General features: G+C 41.5%; 1 protein-coding gene across 1 annotated transcript; it reads right to left on the bottom strand.

The window, feature by feature from the left end:
- Positions 1–821: 821 nt before the first annotated feature.
- On the bottom strand, positions 822–19,401 carry GBP2 (guanylate binding protein 2). Its single transcript, XM_084756089.1, has 11 exons — positions 18,917–19,401; positions 13,261–13,470; positions 12,882–13,009; positions 11,972–12,081; positions 9,024–9,220; positions 8,442–8,684; positions 6,705–6,985; positions 5,203–5,415; positions 3,472–3,574; positions 2,789–2,982; positions 822–1,425 (listed from the first exon to the last, which is right to left on the bottom strand). The coding sequence occupies exons 2-11, from the start codon at positions 13,448–13,450 to the stop codon at positions 1,315–1,317; spliced, it is 1,770 nt and encodes a 589-aa protein (XP_084612215.1). The 5' UTR covers positions 13,451–13,470; positions 18,917–19,401; the 3' UTR covers positions 822–1,314.
- Between the last annotated feature and the right edge of the window lie 2,691 nt (positions 19,402–22,092).

The raw sequence follows: 22,092 nt of genomic DNA, 5'->3' as shown, positions 1-22,092 counted from the left end.
TTTTCCACAAAAGTTCAAGGCAGTTAGATCATTTCACCAAAAATGCACGCTGTTTTTTGTTGAGACACATCTCTCTCCCTCCTGATCACCCAATCTTCCACTCCCAAATGCTGAGATTATAGGCATGTCCCACCTCACCAGGTTTATACAACACTTGAACCCAGGACCTGTGCATGCTTATTAAGCACTCTACTAACTGAGTCACATTGCCAGCCCTATAATTATTTCTTTGAATAAAAGAAAACACTGGTGTGTGAGTCAACGCATGAGCCTTTATTAACTGGGGTACCTGTTTCTGAGGTGTGCTTTCCAGTGCTAAGTAGTCAAGTCTCCAGTTGTGACAGCCACTGAGTAGCCTCTGATACCTGCATCTGACCTAACACAAGCAGACACGTCTCCTGATTCCCCAGCTGTAGATGCTGAGACAGTTCTACAAGCACACATATTGATAACGCCTTGCACTCAAACTTATACTAAGAAAACATTACATGTACAGTTGTTATTCTGTGAATTAATGTATAATCAAAGTGCCTTGTCACAGCCCTGCATTTGATATGAACAGCAGCCAAAAATGTACATATAAAGGGGGTTTTGTTACTGTATTCCATGGAAGTGATAGGACCCAAGACTCCAAGACTTCAATAGTATCTTTGGTTGGTGGCATTATTCTTAATGAAATAGATAGAAGAGTAGGCACCCTAACATCTTGGGGTGTCTGGATGCTACTTAACGATATTAAAATTAAATAACTTGTTAGTTTATTAGAAGATTCTGTTATGCCCTTAATGAACCACAATAATACCCATTCTGAAACAATTACACCAGGCTAATACTTTTTATTAACTTGTGCTCCTATAAGCTTTTGCAAGACATTTATCCTAAGAGATTTCAAGACATGATGTCACAGCAGGAAGCTAAAAGTAAAAATCAAGACAGGATTTTAGTTTTGAAGGACTGTAGTAAAAAAGTCAGGGTCCTCGGAGAAATGAAAAGGAATTAATTTTGCTAGCTAGTTCACTCAGTGATTCCAGAAGCTATACTGTAGAAAAGAGGAAAACTTAAGATATAAAAGAGAAACATATGTGGTCTGGGCATGGTACAGGTCAGGAGGACGCAGAAACCAGGTGGCAGAACCTCCACTCATACATGCATTCCGCACAGAGGGGAACTTCCTGTGACAGTGCCAAGTAGCCATAGAGTGACCACAGGCTGGAGTCACATGTGACTTTGAATTGAGTTTAGTTTCAAAGCCTGACGTGCTCAGTCCACATACTCCGTGATGCAGGAGCTGGCAGGGCTTTGGGCCTCAGCCCTTCAGAGTATGGTGCATTTCCCAGATGGTCTGCTCCTCTTGATGCGCTCAATCTCTTGATGAAGTTTCCTGCTCTCGTTCTCGAACCCTTGCTTGAGAAATCGTTCCTGTTCCTAAAGTGGAGATGAAGGCTGAACTCAGTGTCTCACATTCTCTTAGAGTGTCTTACAAACTCACGAAACCCTGGAGGGTGGGGCAGGATTCTTGGTGTTTTTCTTGAAGTCTTTCCTTCCTTAACTCATTCTCTCTCTCTCTCTCTCTCTCTCTCTCTCTCTCTCTCTCTCTCTCTCTCTCTCTTTCTCTCCCCCCCCATCTCTCTCCTGTCTTGTATGCAAGCTGATAAATCTCCTTTGCTTTCTCCAGGGTTACAAATGATGTCTGACTTTTATAAACCACCAGGGGCCTACAACCCTCAGGACGAATTCTTGGCTCAATTTGACTCATGTAAAACACCATTAAAAAAAAAATAAAATTAGCACATTTGCCTATACTTTCTTACTTCATCTGTGAGCTATGTGATGCGGACTCTCAAACACGTGTAAGAAGGCGATAAAGTTGGGCTCAAACAAAGTGGAAGGGTACTACTTGATTCAGAATCAGGGCGAGTGTTCAATCAAGGAGTTTAGTGCATGCCCAGAGTTTTCAGTGACAGAAATATACTGAAGCAGCTGGGGTCTTCAGTCCTCACAGGATATTCTGGGCCACCATAGAGACTCAGCACTGAGTACTAGCCCATGTGCTCAAGTGGGTAGATGGTCCCTGACTCTCACTGTTCATTGGAAGGCTTCCAGAGATAAGGTCATACTGGGTGTGGCAGAAATGAAGTCCCTGTGGGCTCCATTCAGTAAGGAAAATAAGCTGTATACTATATCAATTACTTTAGATCTCCTGTAATTACAGTGTCCTCATCTAGCACAAAAAATAACAGTGTAGAGTTATTAAATGGAAATAAGTAGGAGAGAGTTGAGCAGCACAGAGCCGTTCCCAGCCATTGTCTATGATAGCGAGATGATGGTTTCCTGCAGCCACCAACAGCTCTTACTCACTAGACAGGGCTGAGGATAAACAGTGAAAGACTGAGAATGTATCAGAGTATCTGAGCTACTCACTGTATTGTAGCAGTCTGTTGTGAGGCTCTTACCTCATAACCCAGGCTGACTATGAGCTAGTCATCCTCCTGCCTCAGCCTGCTGATAAACTTGCACTTTGGTTTTCTTGCTCGATTTTTAGATTTAGTTATGTTGTTTTAAGTGTATGAATGTTTTTGCAACCTGTATGCGGTACCTGTGGAGACCAGAAGAGGGAGCCCAAATTCCCTGGAGCCGGAGTTATGAACTGCTGTAGGCCACTGTGTGAGTGCTGAGGACCAGACCTGGGTCCTCTGCAAGAGCAACAAGTGCTCACAGCTCCTGAGATGTTTTTTCACTTATTTTTGATCGGGGCCCAGGAATGTAGTGAGATGATATGGTCAATTACCTGAAGTTTAATAGATATGATTTTGTCTTGTTCTGCTAGTATCTGTTGCCGCTCCTCCTGCATCTTCTCAGTCAGCTGTTTCACGTGCTCCTGGTAACTCTTCTCCTTCTGTTCCATCATCAGCTCATAGTTCTTCTGCTTCTCTGCTAACTCTCTGTTTGCAGCTTCTGCCGTTTCCACCTTTATACGCTCCACTGAGAAGGAAAAGCAAAAGAACAGGAAGATACAGAAATTGATTTTATGAGTTACTTTTGCTGATTATCTCCCTTAAGCAAATTCTCTTTGCAGGGTGTGGTAGCACATGGATTTAATCTCAGAACGTAGGAGGGAGAGACAGGTAGATCTCTGAATTCAAGGCCACCCTGGTCTATGTGGCAAGTTCTAGGAGGGCCAAGGCTACACAGAGAAATTCTGTCTCCAAAAACAAGAAACAAACATAAAGAAAAACAAAACAAAACAAAAACCCCAAAACTCTTTGGGTTTTATCCCTGATAAATTTTTGTGGCAATTTTTGCACGAAATAACCAATTAATTAGAAAACAGATAACCATATAAACCAGTTAAAAAAACACACGATGGTCGATGCTTGTGATTCCTTTCCCCCAATGAGGGTTCCATATGGACCAGTATTGGCAAAGATGTCAAGAGCTTCCAACATAGGAAGTCTCTTCCTCAGAGCTCACCTTCGATCTGCTTTGCTGCCTCCGTGAGTGACTGATCTGCCTGTAGAAGACTTTCAGCCACATCGTCCTTGGACTCTAAGTACTTTTTCAGCATCTCTTCTGCCTAGTTGAATAGAATAAGTTGAAGACAAATCAATGTGTCTGTTAACTGACATTGATGTTATCAGCTGTGTAGCAATTCTTAAGTTTGACGGTCCTAAAACTGATGTAGAGACAGCACCACCCCAAATTGGATCCTTTCCGTGGCCCTATCATGTAGCATCTCATAACTCCTCCGGTCTAGTGATATCTTTGATCTCTTACCTGCTTCACATATCTCTTACGCAACTGTGAGCTGATCATGTTGGTTTAGCTTCAGAAAATGTAACCTGAGTCTTTTGCTCGTCACCTGTTGCATCCAGACCTCACAGGCCTGGGCATGCCTCTGCTTCAACTGCTGCCCCAGACCATTTATCTCAGAGTATTCAGAACTTTGCCATGTTACTTCAGGATCTGTCATATTACTCCAGTGCTCGACGATGGCTTCATAGTTCACCCAAGTGAGCATCAAGCGTTCTTCAGTGTCCTCCAGGATGCTCCTTGCCTAGCTTTTGTATCTCTAGCTATCCTCCACTTTGCCCACCACATCCCAGAGCATCAGCTTTCTTGCCACCCCTGAAATATGCATTCATTTGCTCTTATGGACTATTGCTATTGTTTAAACATTTCCACCCTCTACTTAGGCACTCGTCTCTCTGTCCAACATCTTTGAACAGCTTGTTAAATATTTACCTCGTGGTCTATCAAAACAGTAAATTACGGTGTCTCTTATAAATATGGGCTATCCATGGGATTAAATTCCTGTGAAAAGCCTATAATCAGCAAAGTACCGTGGCATGCCTTCAGAATCTTAAGAGGAGTCGATGCACTATTCTTTTGTCTTCTTGTCCCTCCCTTTTGTTTTAAGGAATAAAGTTGAAGTAGGGTCCAATTCTCCAGCAGCTACCATGAGCATGGATGCAGGGGGCAGGTGGAGGCCCTGCACTAACGTTCTGGAGGAGGACAGAGGAAGAGGCCTGGGAGCAAGTAGGTGGCAGGCTACCACAGCGACACTGGGTTCTTTCTACCTCACTTACTGTCCAGAAGGGAAAAAAAAGGACTATTCAGCATGTAAAAGTCATTGTTGTTTGTAAATAACACAAATCCTAAACTCTATCAGCACAGGGTAATCTAGAGCTGAGGATACAGATGATGCTATCTTGAGCTGCATTCAGGTTTTACTGTTCATTAGCTGTGTGGTCTTAGGTGACCTTGTGGGTTAGGGTTAGGCGTTTCTGTTTCTCTTTATAGGCACAGTGGCTGGTTTGTATGGTGATGTGAGAATTAAGAGAATAAATTTATGAAGTACAGAGAGATAATCTAAGTGCTAACTGGTGTTACCACTGTCATTATTTTGAGTCCTCTTGTTGCCAGAAACCCAAGAAGCATTCAACACACAAGGCCCAATAAATCATTTTAGATGATTAGACGACTGGATTGTTGGGTGAATTAACGAATTCTGCAAATATTTCTAAGAGGGCCACTTCTGCTTCCAAGGAGAAATCTGTTGTCTGTCTCCTGTTAGCTGTCTGCCTAGATGAAGCATAGACAAGGGCACTTCACACCAGCACCATCGCATCCTCCTTGTTCTTTCTGCCATTTGGAAAAGATGTCTCACCAAGCCCTCCACACGGAACCAGCTACTCAGCTCACCTGGACGCCCTTCCCAGGAACCTGCTTGTACTTCCTCTCCAGCTCTTGCTTCTTTTGAAGGAAGAGGTAGTAGCCACCTGGTGTAGAAAATGTCCCCTGCTTCACTTCTTCTTCCAGAGGTCCAAAAATATCCTCCAGCAAATCTGAGCAACGAGCTGATGACACGTCCATATTCTTCTGAATGAAGGCATCTCGCTTTGCTACCAGTAGGTTCTGGGTAAGGACAAAGTTTCACAGATAGTTAAAAGGAGAGAGATAACACAACAGACTCCTGCACAATGTCTTCAATCACACCATGCTCTCTACCTCATTGAGAGATCTCCCTGAAAAAGGTGCTAGCTACAGAAAATGACACCTCAAATTCGATTTTCTAAAGGCTTTTCTCCCTATTTTCCTGTTTCACAGACATTCTCTGAGCATAGGTATCGCTTCTTTACATCTCTAATTGAAGGAATATTTCAGATTATAAAAATTAGAGCCAGGCAAGCCTGTGTGGACTGTCTGCACTCACCTCTTTGTGGTTTTGTGGCCTTGTCATTAGTGGACTAAGATTTCCTTATGTATAAGGAAGGAGTAACGACATCAGTTTCAGAGATCTCTTGTCAGACTTTGAGGGGACGGAAAGCGCTAAGCCCAGGAACTCTCCAGAAAAATTCTTTAATATGGGAATATTTCTCTGCAGTTTCTCACCATATAGCCAATAAAAGTGCTGAACATGACATGATAAGCATGTTTGGAAAGCATAATGGGAGAGCTATCTAGCTATATGACATCCAGCAAGTAACTAAGTATCAACTCTTTTATCTCCTTTAGGTTAGAAAGTAATCAATTTCCTGTTGGGCTGATTATCCTGTTTCACCAGAACCTCCGGATAAAGCCTTTGGAAAATCCTACCTTGATAATCTGAGAAGCGCTGCCACTGATTAAATGGCAAAACATCTGTAAACATTCTTTTTTTTTTTAAGTACATGCCTTTAAAAAAAAAAGATTTATTTAATTATTATGTATGCTCTGTTCTGCCTGCATGTCAGAAGAGCGCACCAGATCTCATTATAGATGGTTGTGAGCCACCATGTGTTTGCTGGCAATTGAACTCAGGACCTCTGGAGGAGCAACCACTGCTCTTAACCTCTGAGCCATCTCTCTAGCCCCTATATAAACATTCTTATGATTGGTTTCTCATTCTCTGGAAACACGAAAACAATGAATTCCTGAACAATACTAATTACACTAGGATGAAAATGAAAAAAAAATACATTGCATTTAAAATTCTCAAAGAATACTAACTATATTATGAAAAAGTAAATGCAATGATCCTTTGTAAACGCAATTGTCTTAATTACCTCCATGGCTGAGAACATGGCTCCCAGCAGAATCTAATCTTTCAATTATTACTGCAAATCTGTGCTACTGAGCATTACTACCTTGGAGAAAATGAACGATACTCATGCCCAAAGGGGCACTTGTTTTTCTTTGTCTTATGATTTTGGTACCACACCTACCCCTAGTTCCTTCTGGAACTTTTGGTCTATATCCTTGAAAGAATTTTTCATGAAGACCTCAATGGCCTCACTCTCAATGGGTCTGTGTAGGTCCAGCAGCTCTTGGAGGGTCTCCGTGGGCATATGGACCTTCTGAGTCATCTGCTCTTCATAGTGGGCAACTGCCTTTTGCACAGCAGCTGAGTTCTCTATCTGAGCCAAAGTAATGACAGCATTCTCCATGCAGGGCAGTTCTCCACTGCTGATGGCATTGACATAGGTCAGCACCAGGTTCTGAAGACCTATAGAAAAAGTTAAGAAAATGGCTGTTGGTTGGAAGAAAGAACACTTTATAGCTTTCAAGATACTCTAGGAAAGAATAGCAATGTAATAATTTATTAAAATTAAGGTCCAGAAAATATTAAATCCTTTTGTTGTTCTCCTTCATTTGTTCCTAAATAGATGTTGGGAGAGGAGATCTGTGATATTAAATCTGTTTCCTTTACTAACCTTCTCTCCCGACTCCCTTTCTTTCCTCTCATTCATTGGTCTTTTCATTCTTAATTAAAAAAAAAAAAAGCCAAAGTGACAGCTTTGCTTTTTCTTCTGGTTTGGTTGTGGTGATTTAAAAATAATATGCTTAATTCTAGTCCTGCCTCTAGCCTGCGTAAAGGACTCAACCCAGACACTCTCCCACAAGCTGTAGGCAAATGAGAAAATCATGTAGGTTTTCTTTAAGAAAATATTATACTCCAGGAGTCTGTCCTGCCCCCTTTGTAGCACCACAATGTGTTGTATGCAGAACCCTCAAGATAGTTATGCTTGTTAACTAGAACACTTTAGCTCCCCACTTCACCCCAGATCCCTGCCTGCCAAGTCCTCCATGGAGCTTAGGACCAACCATACCCTCCTTCCATCATGTTCCTGTCCCTTCAGGACATCATCACTCCACTCTTCTTCAATGGGGGACTCTCTCATGCACCCTCTTCTCTCAGTCACCTGATTCGTACTTTCTTGAAGTTGGGAAGCTGAGTCCTGCTTTGGGCCTTCTTCTGTTACATAAGTACACCGGGTATTACCCTCTGTCCTGCTGGGTCACCCCTACCTGTTTCCAACTTCTCACTTTCTCCTCAGAGTAAAAAACAAAGAAACAAACAAAAACAATGTCCTCTCTGCCCCATGAACATATGTCCCATTTGCCTAGACCTCTGACTCCCATTAGTAGATCTTTATTTTTTATTAATTATGTGACTATTATTTATCACTCTGGATTTTGCTTTTTGTTTCCTTTTAAAGTGTCTTTTGGTTGTGTTGTGCCGGAACAAGCGTGGAAATCACATCTCGTAGCCTCTCATTATACTCAATAATTGGCTTTTTAACGTCATGACTAAACATTTTGTTTGTACGTGAACACTGTAGCCCTTGGTATCGAACTCCACAAATATGGTGTTTTCATTTTTCCTTACATTTAGCAATCCTTTTTCATGGGTGGGAACCAGGAGTAAGGGGGGGAAATGCTTTACAGATTGAATTAGATTCTAGTTATTTTTCCCTCTTCCCTTTTGCTGTAACAGAAATGAGATGATGAGAAATGGATTTAGTTCCCAAGTAAATGCCACCATGTGACGTATGCACTTCATTTTTAATGGCATCAATGAATGGTGTTCAGTATAACTGGAAGTGGCTTCTTCGGTATCCTCTATAATGAAGAGAAGAGAAGCCAAAGGAAGAAGTGAAAAAAAAAAAAAAAAGACTTACGTGGCCCATTGACTATGATGCCACCAGACAGAGTCTTGACACTAGAATAACTGAAGATGTATGAGGTGAATTCTGCAACTTGTTCTACAAATTCACCACTCAGGTCCTCCTCCCGCATCGTCTCTAGTTTGGAAAGGTACTTCCTGGATGCCGGCCTGTCGAAGATGAAGCATTTCCTCTTTGGGAAGAACTTCCTGATGCACAGCCGAGGCTCATTAAAGCTTTTAGTTTTCTTGTCATCTCCTGCAAGAGTAAACATTAGATGCAATGAACTTCAAATGAATCATTTCCATAGATGACACTAAAACTTTCACAAAGCCTATGTAAGCCGAGGAGCACCTGATGCAGAAAGAGTCATACAAAACTTAAAAGAATGAGAAAGAAAATGCCCTTTCTCTAAGAAGATGGTGCTTGTAAAATTTCAGTGGAGGCTCGGTAATACAGCTAAGCTGTGTTTTCATTTCCTATAACAACAGTCAGGATAACACAGCTACAAAATAAAGACCTTTGTCACCTGGGCAGAAATGACCTTTATGACATTGTTTTCCATTGGTATCAGAAAGTCACACCAAGCCCAGGTACCTTTTTTCAGGGTCAGCGAAAGCTCCAGATACTCATCAGCCGTGATGGGTTTTCCATTAGCTTCCAGATCCAGGGAGAAATCCCTCAGAGCCCACACAAAAGCGGGAAAGAAGCCCACAAAGTTAGCAGAGTCATCTACCCCACCCTGATCAGGTGACGACTTTGCCTTGATAAGATCAGTCAGCTCTGTCACATAGCTGAGATGTTAGATTAAGAAAAGTTAAACAAATTTATCATTTTGTGATTAATATTGTACCAGCGCCTCCCCCAAATTAATATTTGTCTGTTAACTAGCTGTGTTGGTTACTTTTTGTCAGTTTCACATAACTAGAGACACTTTGGAAGAGTAATTACCTCAACTGATTAAATTTCTCAACTGAGAAACTACCTCTATCATCCAGGCATATGGACATTTCTGTAAGGATATTTTTCTCAACTACTAATTGGTGCAGGAAGGGCAGCCCACTGTGTGTGGTACCATCCCTAGGCAGGCAGTTCCTGGCTGTACAAGAAAAATAGCTGAGCAAGGACAGGAAGAAAGCCAGTAGGCAGATGTTCCAGGAACTCTGCGCTTTCTCTATTCTCCACCTCTTGGTGTGTGCCCTGGCTTCCTTGAAAACAGACTGTAACCTGTAAACCAAACAAACCCTTTCATCTCCAGCTTGCTTTGTGTCATAATTTTCATCCCAGCAACAGGAAGCAAACTAGGGCATTAGCTTACTCATTCAGAGAATTCAATCATTCAACAGTCTACTGAGCCTCTACTATGAGTGAGACAGTTCCAGGGAATACAAATGAAAGGATGCTACCATCATAGAGTTACATTGTAACAGATGGAGACAGAAACAAAAACTATAAATGAATTATTTTAACACCTCAGATGTTTACTACAATTTTGATGTAGCAAAAAGCATGAGCCTAGCCTAAAGGCCAAAAAAAAATTCTGTATGTCTAGTTACTTGAGAACTTATGTGCTTTCTTAAGTCTTTGGTTAGCAGAAATCTAGAGGAATTAGAGAAGCCTTCCATAAAAGCTCCAGTAGAGAAGCTGGAGAGATGGCTCAGTGGTTAGGAGTGGTTGATGTTCTTGCAGAGGACCCAGGTTCAGTTCTCAGCACTCAAGTGCAGTGGCTCACAGTCTTATGAGATTTAGATTTCAGAAAGGTGATGTTTCTGGTGTCGGCAAACATCTCATGTGCACCAACACACACACACACACACACACACACACACACACACACACACACACACTTAACAGTAATAAAATAAAACCTGTGAAACTTCTACTTGGAGAACATTCCAGAGAGTCATCAGAACCCCTGTGATAGAAAAACAAGAGTGTGTCTGATATGTGTATGAACAAGTGCTAATGAAATAAGTACCAGGACATGGACAGTTTGAAGGCCAAAGCAAGAAGTTTCTAGTTTGTTTTCTACAAAGTGAAAGCCAGCAGTGGATTTTTTTACTTGTACAGAAGGTAGATATGGCATTTCAGAAGATCACACTGTAGAGAGGGCAGAAGGGGCAGCATTTCAGAAGATCACACTGCTGGGATTCCAGCTGGCAGTCAAGCCTGTCGGGGAAGAGCAGTGTGGTCATTGAGACAGACAGGAAAGGCGCGCAGACAGGAAACAAGTGTACTGAAGACAGGGAGGTCAGTCTAGGGAAATAGCTTTCCTGATGGAGTTTTAAACGTTTGTGAGCTCATGCTTTCTAGGACACGAGTGAGAAAGGATCAAGATGATTTCTTAGGTTTGCTCAGAGAAACTTTGTGGAACATGTGGGATGCTCTATAGGGTAAGGCTGGGGAAAGGCTTTTGTAAAGTATGAGGGCAAACCACCTCTTAAAAGTCTATGTGAAGATAGAAAAAAATGAACTCTGTCTCAGTCTTAAACAGAAGTTTGATGGTGACATAAATACAGGTGCACAGAGGCCCTTCAGACACAATGATGCTCACTGAGAGGAGACACTGCCTAATCACACTGCCTAAGAGGAGAGAATGAAGAAAAGCATGTAACCAATAAGCTGTGATATTCAGAGTCCACAAAGTAAAGGAACGCTTAGCCAGAGAGGAAAACAGAATATTAGCAAATGATGATGTTCTAGACTCAAGAACAAGTGGTTCAAAAGAGAAAGGGATTGATATTTGAAATGCTGCTGACAGGTCAGATAAATATCACTTCTTATTGAGCATGGCGGTCTGGAAAAGAATAGAGTGTGATGCCTGAAGTTAAGGCCATGGATATACCAGCAGCATTGACAATAAACTAGTGTGGGTCATTGGGAAGGCAGAGGAAAATGATCTCAGGAAAAAGAATTAGGAGAGAATAGTGAAAACCATGGTCTATTGGTTGCTAGTCTCCACACAGCAGGGGCTAAAATCTTCAGCAAAAGAAGACTGTGTGGACTCTGGGGTGGATAAAAGACTACAGAAAAAAGTATTGTGGTCTGAGGGCACTGGCTTCCCCTTTCAAGTGGCAGAAGCATGAAAAAGTGACTGTGAGCTGTATATTGGAGAATCTTTGATGACAGGCACTGGAGGTTTAGGTTGACTAGTGATCTTTAGCTCAGACCTCTTGATGAGTTTGCATGATAAATAATACCAGTCATTCAGTGGGTAGCCAGGATGTAGCTAACATGTACAGATAATGATGCTAGTGACCACTGAGAACATGAGTTCTAAACCATGTTGGGGATTTGGACAAATGCAAGATCATGGGGCAGACAGGGATGTTCTCAATAGTGTGTCACTGTGTCTATGGCAATGCATGATGTAAGAAGTTTGAGCTTGTAGTGGAAAGTGAGGCAAACCCACATGATAAGTATCAGGGGATTTGCTAATGAGATACTTAAAAGTACTAAGGTTCTTGACTGCCTGTCTACTTGAAGAAATTCTGACACTGTTCTTTCTAGGTTGAGGACTGCTCGAGACCACACCAAAAGGATACTGCAGTTGGTCCATGGCCTGCTGGTTGATGGTTCCTATGCTGTTGTAGATGAAGGTGCTGCTGAGGAGGACTGCCAAGGCGAAGATCCAGCAGTCATTCTGGTTGTCTCCCTACACGGCAGTGAGTGAAGAAGAGTGACTAAGAGACTGTCCATCAACTCAGTAGGCAAAGATGAGCCTTCATCTCCCATTAGCTATGACATCAAAGGTAAGCCATTTCTACTACATTGTGATTTTCCACCTGTACGATGAGTTTATGAATGTTCAGTTCATGCTCTACAATTCAAATGAGATGATGTAAACCTGTGTATATGGCAGCATGAAGGAGTTCACACTTAAAAGTCATCATGTTGATCAGTTACTAAGATCTAAACTGGCATGCTGGGTTTCACTTGGACACATGTTATGGTAAGGGACCGGCTAGAACTAGTGCAAATGAGGGCCTTCAGTAAGAGTTTGTTTGCCTGAGATTGGGCAGAGTAGTAAGACATGATTCCCCATGAACAAAGATGTAGTTGCAGATCTTGCATTGCTGTTTTCTTACTAAGAGTTCATTGTTGAAGTGATCATTATTTTCAAATATTTGGTTAATTCTCTGAGAATTTCAAATATTGTATTTTTATCATGGTCCCACATTGATTAGTCATCCATGTCTATAACCTGTATAGGCAAGTTCAGGTTGTCATTAGCAGTTTCAATCAAAATATTCTATTTTGATATGAAAGAAAAATAACTAAAGTGTCATTAGCTATTATTTAAAAGCTGACCCACTATCCTTGACTCTTAGGAATACTTGAGGAATAGCACATTCATTGAATGATTCAGAAGCATAAATCCAGGAGTAGGAAGGGTACTGCAGGGTGAACTATTGGCAAGCTACAGGTAGAATGTGAAATATTCAATTACTTTACCTTCTCAACATCTTCAAGGCCCTCAGTGTCAAGCAGAACTAAGGTTTGCCCCGATTTTCTGGGGTGAGGCACACACCACATCCAAATCCCTTTGGTATGAGACTGCACTGTGGAGCCCAGGGAAAAGCCTGCAAAACAGCATGGTACTGAGAGATGAGTAAATAATAGTGTCTCCCCATACTGAGTTGAAAATTAATCTAGCTACATTTGAAAAAGTGGAGCAACTTTAAGTATCGATTTTAGTTACCATCCTAGAAATAGGGGACTTGTAATAGCTAATGCTGATCAATCTGTTAATACGTGTCACATTTGCTTCTGGGACGCTGGCTACCTGAGTGAACAGAAGGGACTGAGCAAGAACTTTGTTGCTGGCACTCACCTGTTTTCTTCCCAGCCAGCTTGTTCATCAAGTAGGATTTGCCTGTGCGGTAGAGGCCCACGATCGCCACCACCACCACAGGCTGTGTGATGGCTGACAGGATGTCCAGGGCCTCCTGGTTGGCCACTAGCCGATCCCCAGTGTTCTCAATGAGACACATGGGCCCCAACATGTGGATCTCCGAGGCCATCTCCAGGTGTTCTTTTGTCTCTAAGGGGAAGATAAGTTGGACCACAACTTCTAGTCAGTTAGATGAACTAAATATTATATATTGAAATTTCCCTTCTTTGAAATAAATGTGTTCTTTGTCTATTTCTAACAGCTCTAGGGTCCTGTATGGCTGTCGTAAAGGTCACCACTACTTCTATTTAAATACAGCTACTTTGAAGTTCATAGATAATCAGGAAAGTTATGTACTGGGTTCAAAATGCTACATATTCCATTTCCCTAGCTTTGTCCAGCCTTGGTACCCCACATACCCTGGGTGTAGTGGCTGACGGTGTTGACGTGTGCTCTTTGATGTAGGTGCAGGCACTTCTGTATTCACCTTCCATTTTGTTTATAAGGTAAAATTAAGTTCGAAATTTTTAACTTTTCAACTATGCTTCCTAGATGTTCATAGTTATTCATAGCTGACACTAATATTACCGGCCAGAGGGCCAAGTTAACCTACACTAGATGATTCAATGTTGTCACAATTCACAGTTTGTTATTTACACACTTGACTACTCTGTGACTGAACTCTTGTTATCTACACACTTGGTTACACTCTGGATGCTCCCTAAGCACTGCCTCACTTATCTCACTTAGGACCAATCAAACTAAAGGTCATTTGGAACTGCCTGTTAGCAAAATAACTTGAGTCAGAGCTGACCATCCTGTTTCACTCACCCCCATGTATGAGCTAATTGCCAGTTTTGCCTATATAAACTGACTCTGGAAAACATAGTTAGGCTTCCAAGTCCTTTCTATGGACTTAATTGCAAACAGCCTTCTTTGAGGTGCATGTCCATTCCTCAATAAACCGTTCATATCTGACTGAGACTGGTGTCTGGGTGGCAGCTATTCTTGGACTACAACAACTGGACTTTCAGCATCTCTACAACACCCCTAATAAGGCTGCATACCTTACACTTCCTCTTTTTCTTTATTTCTTTTCTCTTTTGTTTGTTTGTTGGTTGATTGGTTGGTTGCTTGGTTGGTTGGTTTTGTTTTGGTATTTCAAGAAATGGTTTCTCGGTGTACCCTTGTTTGTCCTGGACTTGCTTTGCAGATCAGGCTAGCTTTGAACTCAAAGAGATCCACCAGCCTCTGCCTCCTTGAGTGCTGGGATTACAGCCATGCATCATTATGTTCAGATTTCCTTTTTTTTCTTAAATCATATTTTTACTAATGCCCATTTTTATGCTTCATGATCTAACCAAGGATCTCTCATTGATCCTCACATCTCTTTAGCTTTCCAATCTTCAATAGATCCTTATTCTTTCTTTTCCTTCACCACTTTATATCTTAGAAAAGTATGTAGCAGTTATTTTATAGAGTAGACTTCAATTATATTTTTAAAATAGTTTCCTTATTGTCAGTTTGACATTCTATTGGTATGTACTGGGCAAGAAGGTCACAGGTCTGATAATCTGTAGTATTCACTGATAAAATGAAAGGATTAATGATTTAGACATTACTTCCTCTGATCATACTCCCTTGAATGTGGTCTCTTGAATAAGGACCTACCTGCCAAGAGCTGTTTGCTGTTTTGTAATAAAAATCACCACTTGAACAGCAAAGAAATAGTTAGGAAAAAATATCTAGGAGCTTAGTCACCAGGGAAATACAAGTGAAAATGCAATGAGGTTCCAGCTCACTCCACGAGAGTGGCAAGCATAAAGAACACAGGTAATAAATGCTTCCACCGGTGTGTGAAAGACAACCTTATGCATTGAGGGTAGGAATGTAAACTGGTGTATCCATGGTGGAAAGCAGTGTAGAGGTTCCTCAAAAACATAAAAACATTAGAATTACCAAATGACCAGATACCAGTCCTGGAGAAAGAAAGAAAGAAAGAAAGAGAGAGAGAGAGAGAGAGAGAGAGAGAGAGAGAGAGAGAGAGAGAGAGAGAGAGAGAGATTCTGATAGGAACTATTTGGAGGATACAGTAATGGGCAAAATGTACTAATGAAGCCCATTACAGTGTATACTAGTTAAAATGTTTTTATTTAAAGGGTCAAAAAAAAAAACCCCAAGGAGAAAAATTTAAAGTTGCCACTTGGAGAGACACTTAAAATTCAACACATGTAACTTTATAATACCCCATGGACTTTGCTCACTACTTTCAGCATCTACTAATAATTCAAGCTTATAAATAACCACTGTAGCATTATGCTTACAAATGGTTGTCTACTATTATCAGGCCACATACTTATGAATTGGAATTCTACATCAAATATGGTATTCACGGAAGAAAACCAGCCCTCTGTCCCACTTACAAGCACTCTTCATTCATTCACTCATTTGGTTGCATCAGTGTAGACTCTTAAGTTTGTATTTCATTCTGTGTGCTCTAGTACTTTATGACTATTCCTTACTTCATTGCCCAACTTGTCCCCTTTGTTCACCAAGGATGCTTCAGTTGTAAACTATGCTTGGCTGGCAGACTTCCATCACATTCCTAGCTCTGCAGTATTTTCTGTTATCACAGATTCTTCTAGAGCTGAGTCGTATTCTTCCTCTGTGGTGTTAGAGTTGAGTGTTCTTCCCAACGCTTTGATTCCCTGTGCTACACAGTGGTATTTATCCCAAAAATATCACATGGAGCATATTCATTGATTCAAGTGAAACAGTATCTTCTGGAACATGGTATAGAGTCTTTGAACTCAGAAAAATCCCAGCAGCTATGGCTGCCTATAGAAAAACTGCATAAAGCTGGGTGGTGGGTGACACATGCATTTATTCCCTTAAATGAAGAATGGATAAATAAACTGTGGTACATTTACGCAATGGACTACTACTAACCCAAAAGGCATATCCCATGAAAGTTTTCACTTACCAGGAGATTGGGATAGATGTGAGAACATCCTACTGAGACTCTAGGTAAGAGAAATATAGGCGATGGGGAAATAGAAGGACCCAGAGGGTCCTAGAAACCTACAAGAAGAACATTGTGATGGGTGGATCGGGGGCCCAGGGGGGTAAGTTCAAACTATTGCACTAACCAAGGACAATACAATAGTAAACATTGAATCCCTACTCTGATCTATGCAATGGACAGGGCATTCTCCACAGTTATGTGGAGAGCGGGGACTGACTTTGACATGAACCCTCTGGTGCCCCATATTTGACCACCTCCCCTTGGTAGGGAGACCTGGTGCCACTCAAAGAAAGAATAAGCAGGATACCAAGATGAGACTTGATAGCCTATGACCATATAGTGGGGGAGGAGGTCCGTCTTGATCATAGACCTAGGGGAGGGGAAAAGGGTGAAAGCGGGAGGGAGGGAGGAATGGGAGGATACAAGTGATGAGATAACAATTAAGTTGTAATCTGAATAAATTAATAAAATTAAAATAAAAATTTAAAAAAGTTGCAAGGAAATGTATGGAACTAGAAATTATCATCCTGGGTGAGGTAACCCAAACTCTAAAATACTTGGATGTTATAGACTCATAAGTGAACATTAATATTGGAGCATCATCTTCAGCCTTCTGGCCCAATATATAGCAAACTGTCTTTGTCATCTTCTCATTTGGAAACTGCTAACCTGCACTCCCTGTATACTCAGATAATTAATTTTATTCCTTTTCAAGTCTCTGATGGGTTGAAGACCAGATAGTTTAGTTTTACAATTAAGCTTAGTTGTTTAGGGGTTAGGATGTTTTTAGGTCTAGAGAGATGTTTTAAGTGAGAATGACGATATATGATAAATATTACTTACATTCAGAATTTTAGATGCACCAAGATAGGAAAGATGTTTTTTTCAAGGCTGCCAAATACAAATAGCCAAAACACTATGAATGTAACATTTATATAATTCCTGACTGCTTTGTGGTTCTTCTTGCTGTAAGTAGTTTATTGTATATATGTACAATAATATAAAGGTATATGTAAAAAAAGAAAAAGAAAAAAAGTAAGCGGACATTAGCCCAACATAGATGTCCTCTAAGAGACTCTAGCCAGTGGGGGATGGGGACGGATGCTGAGACTTGCTGCTGGACTCCAGGTAGAGCACTGAGAGTGGTATGACAGAGTGGGGGAATGGAAGGACCCAGAGTGTTAAGGAGCCTCACAAGGAGAACATCAAGGCTGGCAGATCCGGACCCAGGTGTCAGGGGGTGAGGGGTTCAGGGCTGCACAAATTGTTAAACCTAGAGCCCCCCTGTTCAGATCTAGCCAATAGACAGCTCATTCTCCACGACTGTATGGAGAGCAGGGACGGCTTCTGACAAGAACTCTAGTGCACCTAATTTGATCACTTCACCTTGGTGGGGAGGCCCAGTGGGCACACAGAAGAAGAGAAAGCAGGCTATCTGAATGAGAAATGATGTGCTGTGGCCATATTGTGGGGGAGGAGGTCCACTTTTGTGAGAGACCTAGGAGAGGGGAATAAGGCTGAAGAAGGAGGGAGAGTGGGAACAGGAAGATATAAGCAAGGGCATAACATTCGATATGTAATCTGAATAAATTTAAAAAAGAAAAATATTCCACCTTAGGGGGGAAAAAAAAGACAAAACAAACAAACAAAAAAGCCAGCCTTGGTGGCACATTCCTTTAATCCTACCATTCTGGAAGGCAAAGGCAATAGGGTCTCTGTGAGTTCCAGGACAGACTGGTCTAGACAGCCACGGCTACACAGAGAAACCCTGTCTCAAAAAACAAAATAACAAACCCCACACAAAACAAAATGAAAAAAGTTTCCACCAAACCTGATGTGAGGCTCAGGAGGCCCCATGGATAGCTCAGGGGGTACTGGCAGTTAATGGCCGCTAGGGGGTAGAGGACTAGATTTCTTCAGTGATATATATGGTCCCAGGAAACTACCCAAACTCCAGCAGGTGGCCCTATGTCCATACTGGAATGAGCTTCAACAACCTGGTTTAGTGAGGACATGAAATTGGGAATAAAGCAGAGTTGGGGGGTAGAAGGAGGTGACAGAGGGAAAAGGAGAGACTATAGAATCAAAACCACATTACATGTGTGGTGTTCTCAAGGAATGAATAAAATATATATTCAAAATAGTATACACAAAGATTTTAAAGCTCCCTAAATTATCAACAGGAGAATTGTTTGTTTTTACAAATTCCAAGCAGAGTAACTTACTTTATAATAGATAGACATTGGCCACAGGAGGAGGAATTTTGTCTGAGTTTCATTAGACAGTAAAGATTATCTAAAATGGTAACAAGAAAGCAGCATCAACCTGAAAACCCTCATGCTCTCTCTATGAACTCTCCTTTAGTAGAGCCTAATTAATTTTGCCCTAGCAAGAACAGGAATCCTAAGGGTAATCGGTGCCTCTATCAACCATCAATCAGCTCTGGATTTCAAGTGACCTTCTCTGCCACCCACATCTATCTAGGTTTCAACCTCCCATGGCCAGATCTTTTTATGGTAAACCCCAACCAGTGGTCTGCTAAAGCTGTTTCCACCCCCGCCTCAGTCTTACCTGAAACCAGATCCTTTAGAGTAATGAGGAAAGCAGCCTGTGTGGATCTTTGGATGCCTGTCAGCTTTGCTGCCCAGTCTGGCTGCTGAGGGCTCTTCACTCTCACAGGCTCTGTGATATCGCCCCTGCAATAACCTAGGAAGTTTCTGATTTTCACCAGAGAACTTAGGAGGAGTTAGCTCAGTAAAAGAGCAAAGCTTAGGAAGACGAAAGTGAAAGTTAAAAAACAAAAAACTCCAGACACGGAGGAATTACTCAGAATGAGGGTGGTGCTAATGGGAGGACCTTGGACATTTCTCAAGTAGAGACTGATAAACGGTGCAGTCTTGCTGCACAGTTTTGTGGGTGCTCATAATTCCAAGGTGACGATGCACTTCCTGAGGAGGGCATGGTTCTGAAATCACTCCCGGCAATGTTTCTTTCCTTTTTGTCCGTTAGTGTTTGTTTTGTTAAGTTGCAAGCCCCACTGAGTTGCACAATGGTAGCAGAGATGGACATGGGTTCATTAAAAAGTCACTTTTCTATACTGTGAAAGAATAAAGATGGAACGAAAAAGATGTTAGGGTTAGAAGGGCCAGTGAGGGAGGAGGGAAGGAGGGAGGAAATAGCACTGAAAGTGAAAGAAACTGAGTTCCCGTAAACACCTAAAACTTGAGAAATCAAGTGGTTGGTTGTGTGTTTGCCTCTGTACTGGAAGAACCTGCTGACATTATATACAAGTCCAAAACAATTTCAGCACCATGTGAATATTTGTCAGTCATGCAGAACCTAAGGGTAAACAAGAAGTAACTGTTTGGTTTCTAAGCTAGAAGGGGCCGCCTTTCTGCTCTTCTCAGTAGTGTGTTTTCTTAAAAACAACTGCGTCAGAATCCTTTCTCTAAGCTACTGAGTGTAATAACATCCACCAAAGGCTGAGCAAAGCCACTGTCAGCTATAAACTCTCTGAACTGGGCCCAAGTAGGCTGGGAAAAGCCATGGTGCTGACAAGCCACTGGCACTGTGACTGTGAAGTGTCCAAAACTGTGCTTTGAAGTTCTGAAGACATCTAGTTAACACTTATGCCTATTTACCCACTGACTAGCACTTAAAGCCTCCCATGGGACCTAACACAAATGAGACAGTAGGGAAGCTTCTTAACTCTCCAGGAACAAGTGTTGAGCCATTTCTATAAGCACACATGATACCAGCAAGCACTAAGAAGTGTATTGTGGAAACGCTATACCACCTGCTGTTATCCTGTAAGCTTATGTGCCATCAAAAGTTTTCTTTCAAAGGCCTGGGTTTGAGGCCACCACCGGCAAAATAATTACACAGAGAGTATCTTCATGTTTCTGTGTTCCATGAGAGTGAGTAGACAAATAACTACATTTTTTATTGTGTGACACTTTTACTCTGTATGTTTATATGGAGAGCCAATGTCCTCATTGCTGGGACACTGTGTGGCAGTGAACAGTCTTCAAATTAATTCCCTTCTGATGGAAATTTAGGAGCGGTCCCTATTACTCTGTGAACAATGTTTAGCACACATTTGAAATGGTTATGGTAGGCAGATCATTTTTATTAAGAGCTTTTACTTAGCCCATGTTTCTGCTATATTTCAGAAGGCATTTATCCTGAGACTTGAGAATTATGTCCCTGCAGCATATTCCTTGGTGAGTGAGACCTCAGTACAGAGGTTTAGTCTATTTGAATTTTAGAGTATGGTACACAGTGAAGATGGCTGCATGTTTCTTATTTTCTCCATCTCCTGATGGAGTTTCCTGCTCTCGTTCTGAAACCCTTCCTTGAGATGTTCCTGTTCCTAAAATGAAGATGCAGACTGAATTCAGAGAGCTTCCCACATTCCCCAGAGTGTTGCGAAGACTCTCCTTTGGTAGTTACATAAAATGCTGTGGGGGATTTTGACATTTTACTCAAAAATATTGCCTGACAGTTCTAAAACACCAGTGGCCTACAGCTCTCAGGTTCAGTTCTTGTGTCCTCTGACTCATGTAAAACACAGTTTTATATTAAAAAACAACAACAACAGCAGCTTGCTTATGCTTTCTTGCCTCATCTCTGAGCTGCGTGGTGTTGACTCTCAAACACACCTAGAGGCGGTCCCCTTCTGTCAGAGGTCTAGGGGAGGGGAATAGGGCAAAAGAGCGAGGGAGAGTGGGAACAGGAAGATACAAGTGAGGGGATAACAACCAGGATGTAATCTGAATAAATCATTAATAATAATAATAATAATAATAATAATAATAATAATAATAATAATAAAGAAGATGGGCACAAACCAAGTGGACAGGTACTACCTGATTCAGAATCAGAGCAGGTATTCAATCAAGGAGTTTAGTACAAAGTTTTGTGACCAAGACAGAAATATATTGAAGCAGCTTGTGTCTTCAGTGCTCATAGGCCATTTTATTAATGACCATGGAGACAGAAGTACAAATGTGGATGGATGCCCAGAAAACAGCATGGTACTCACAGTGTAAATCATGCTTGAAGGTTTGGGATGTCTCTACTCTATAGAATACTTCCAGATTTAAGATCATGCTAGGTGCAACAAAAACAAAATTTCCATTGGTCCCATTCAAAAATAAGAGTTGGATATTATGCCATTTAATCAGATGCAAAAAGTCATTTTACATGTAGAAATGACAATTTCCTCTAGCACATGAGAAAATAATAGTCCTTGAAAGGGTAGATGAAGATTTGGTCACAGAACTTCTCGAAAACACCTGAAGAGAATCAGCAATTCAAGCATACAGTTTAATAGAGATACCCCGATAAAGGGTTTCATTTAGCGATGAACATCCTTAAAGAGACAGAAGTGGTCAAGAAAAAAAGCAGTGACGATACAAGAATGTAATAGAGTTTGGGAGTTTTTGTGTTATTACCCTTGTATTTGGGGCTTGAGGATGAGGGAGAGCAAAGTCTCCATTCACAACCTAGTCAAGCCTTAACCTTATGAGCCTAACATCTCAGCCTCCTGATATACATTGTTCATTGGACCGCAGGAACTGAAAATTAAAACAGTGCTGCCAGGTACCTGAAGCTTAAGGGATATGATGTATTGTTGCTCGGCCATTAAGTCCTTCTGTTCCTGCGCCATCTTCTCAGTCAGCTGTTTCACATGCTACTCATAAATCTTCTCCCCTTGGTGGGGAGGTATGGTGGCACTCAGAGGA

This window comes from Acomys minous, assembly GCF_964271855.1.
Source record: "Acomys minous genome assembly, chromosome: 14".
Classification (NCBI taxonomy): Eukaryota; Metazoa; Chordata; class Mammalia; order Rodentia; family Muridae; genus Acomys; species Acomys minous.
The sequence above is the reverse complement of the archived record's forward strand: the minus strand, read 5'-3'. Positions and strand labels throughout refer to the sequence as shown.

Excerpts from the sequence above, each read along its gene's own strand:
- GBP2 (XM_084756089.1), bottom strand. The coding sequence starts at position 13,450 with ATGGCCTCGGAGATCCACATGTTGGGGCCCATGTGTCTCATTGAGAAC. Across the intron at positions 9,221-11,971 it reads CAGGCCATGGACCAACTGCA|CTATGTGACAGAGCTGACTG; the intron begins GTATCCTTTTGG and ends CTAACATCTCAG. Across the intron at positions 8,685-9,023 it reads TTCGCTGACCCTGAAAAAAG|GAGATGACAAGAAAACTAAA; the intron begins GTACCTGGGCTT and ends TTACTCTTGCAG.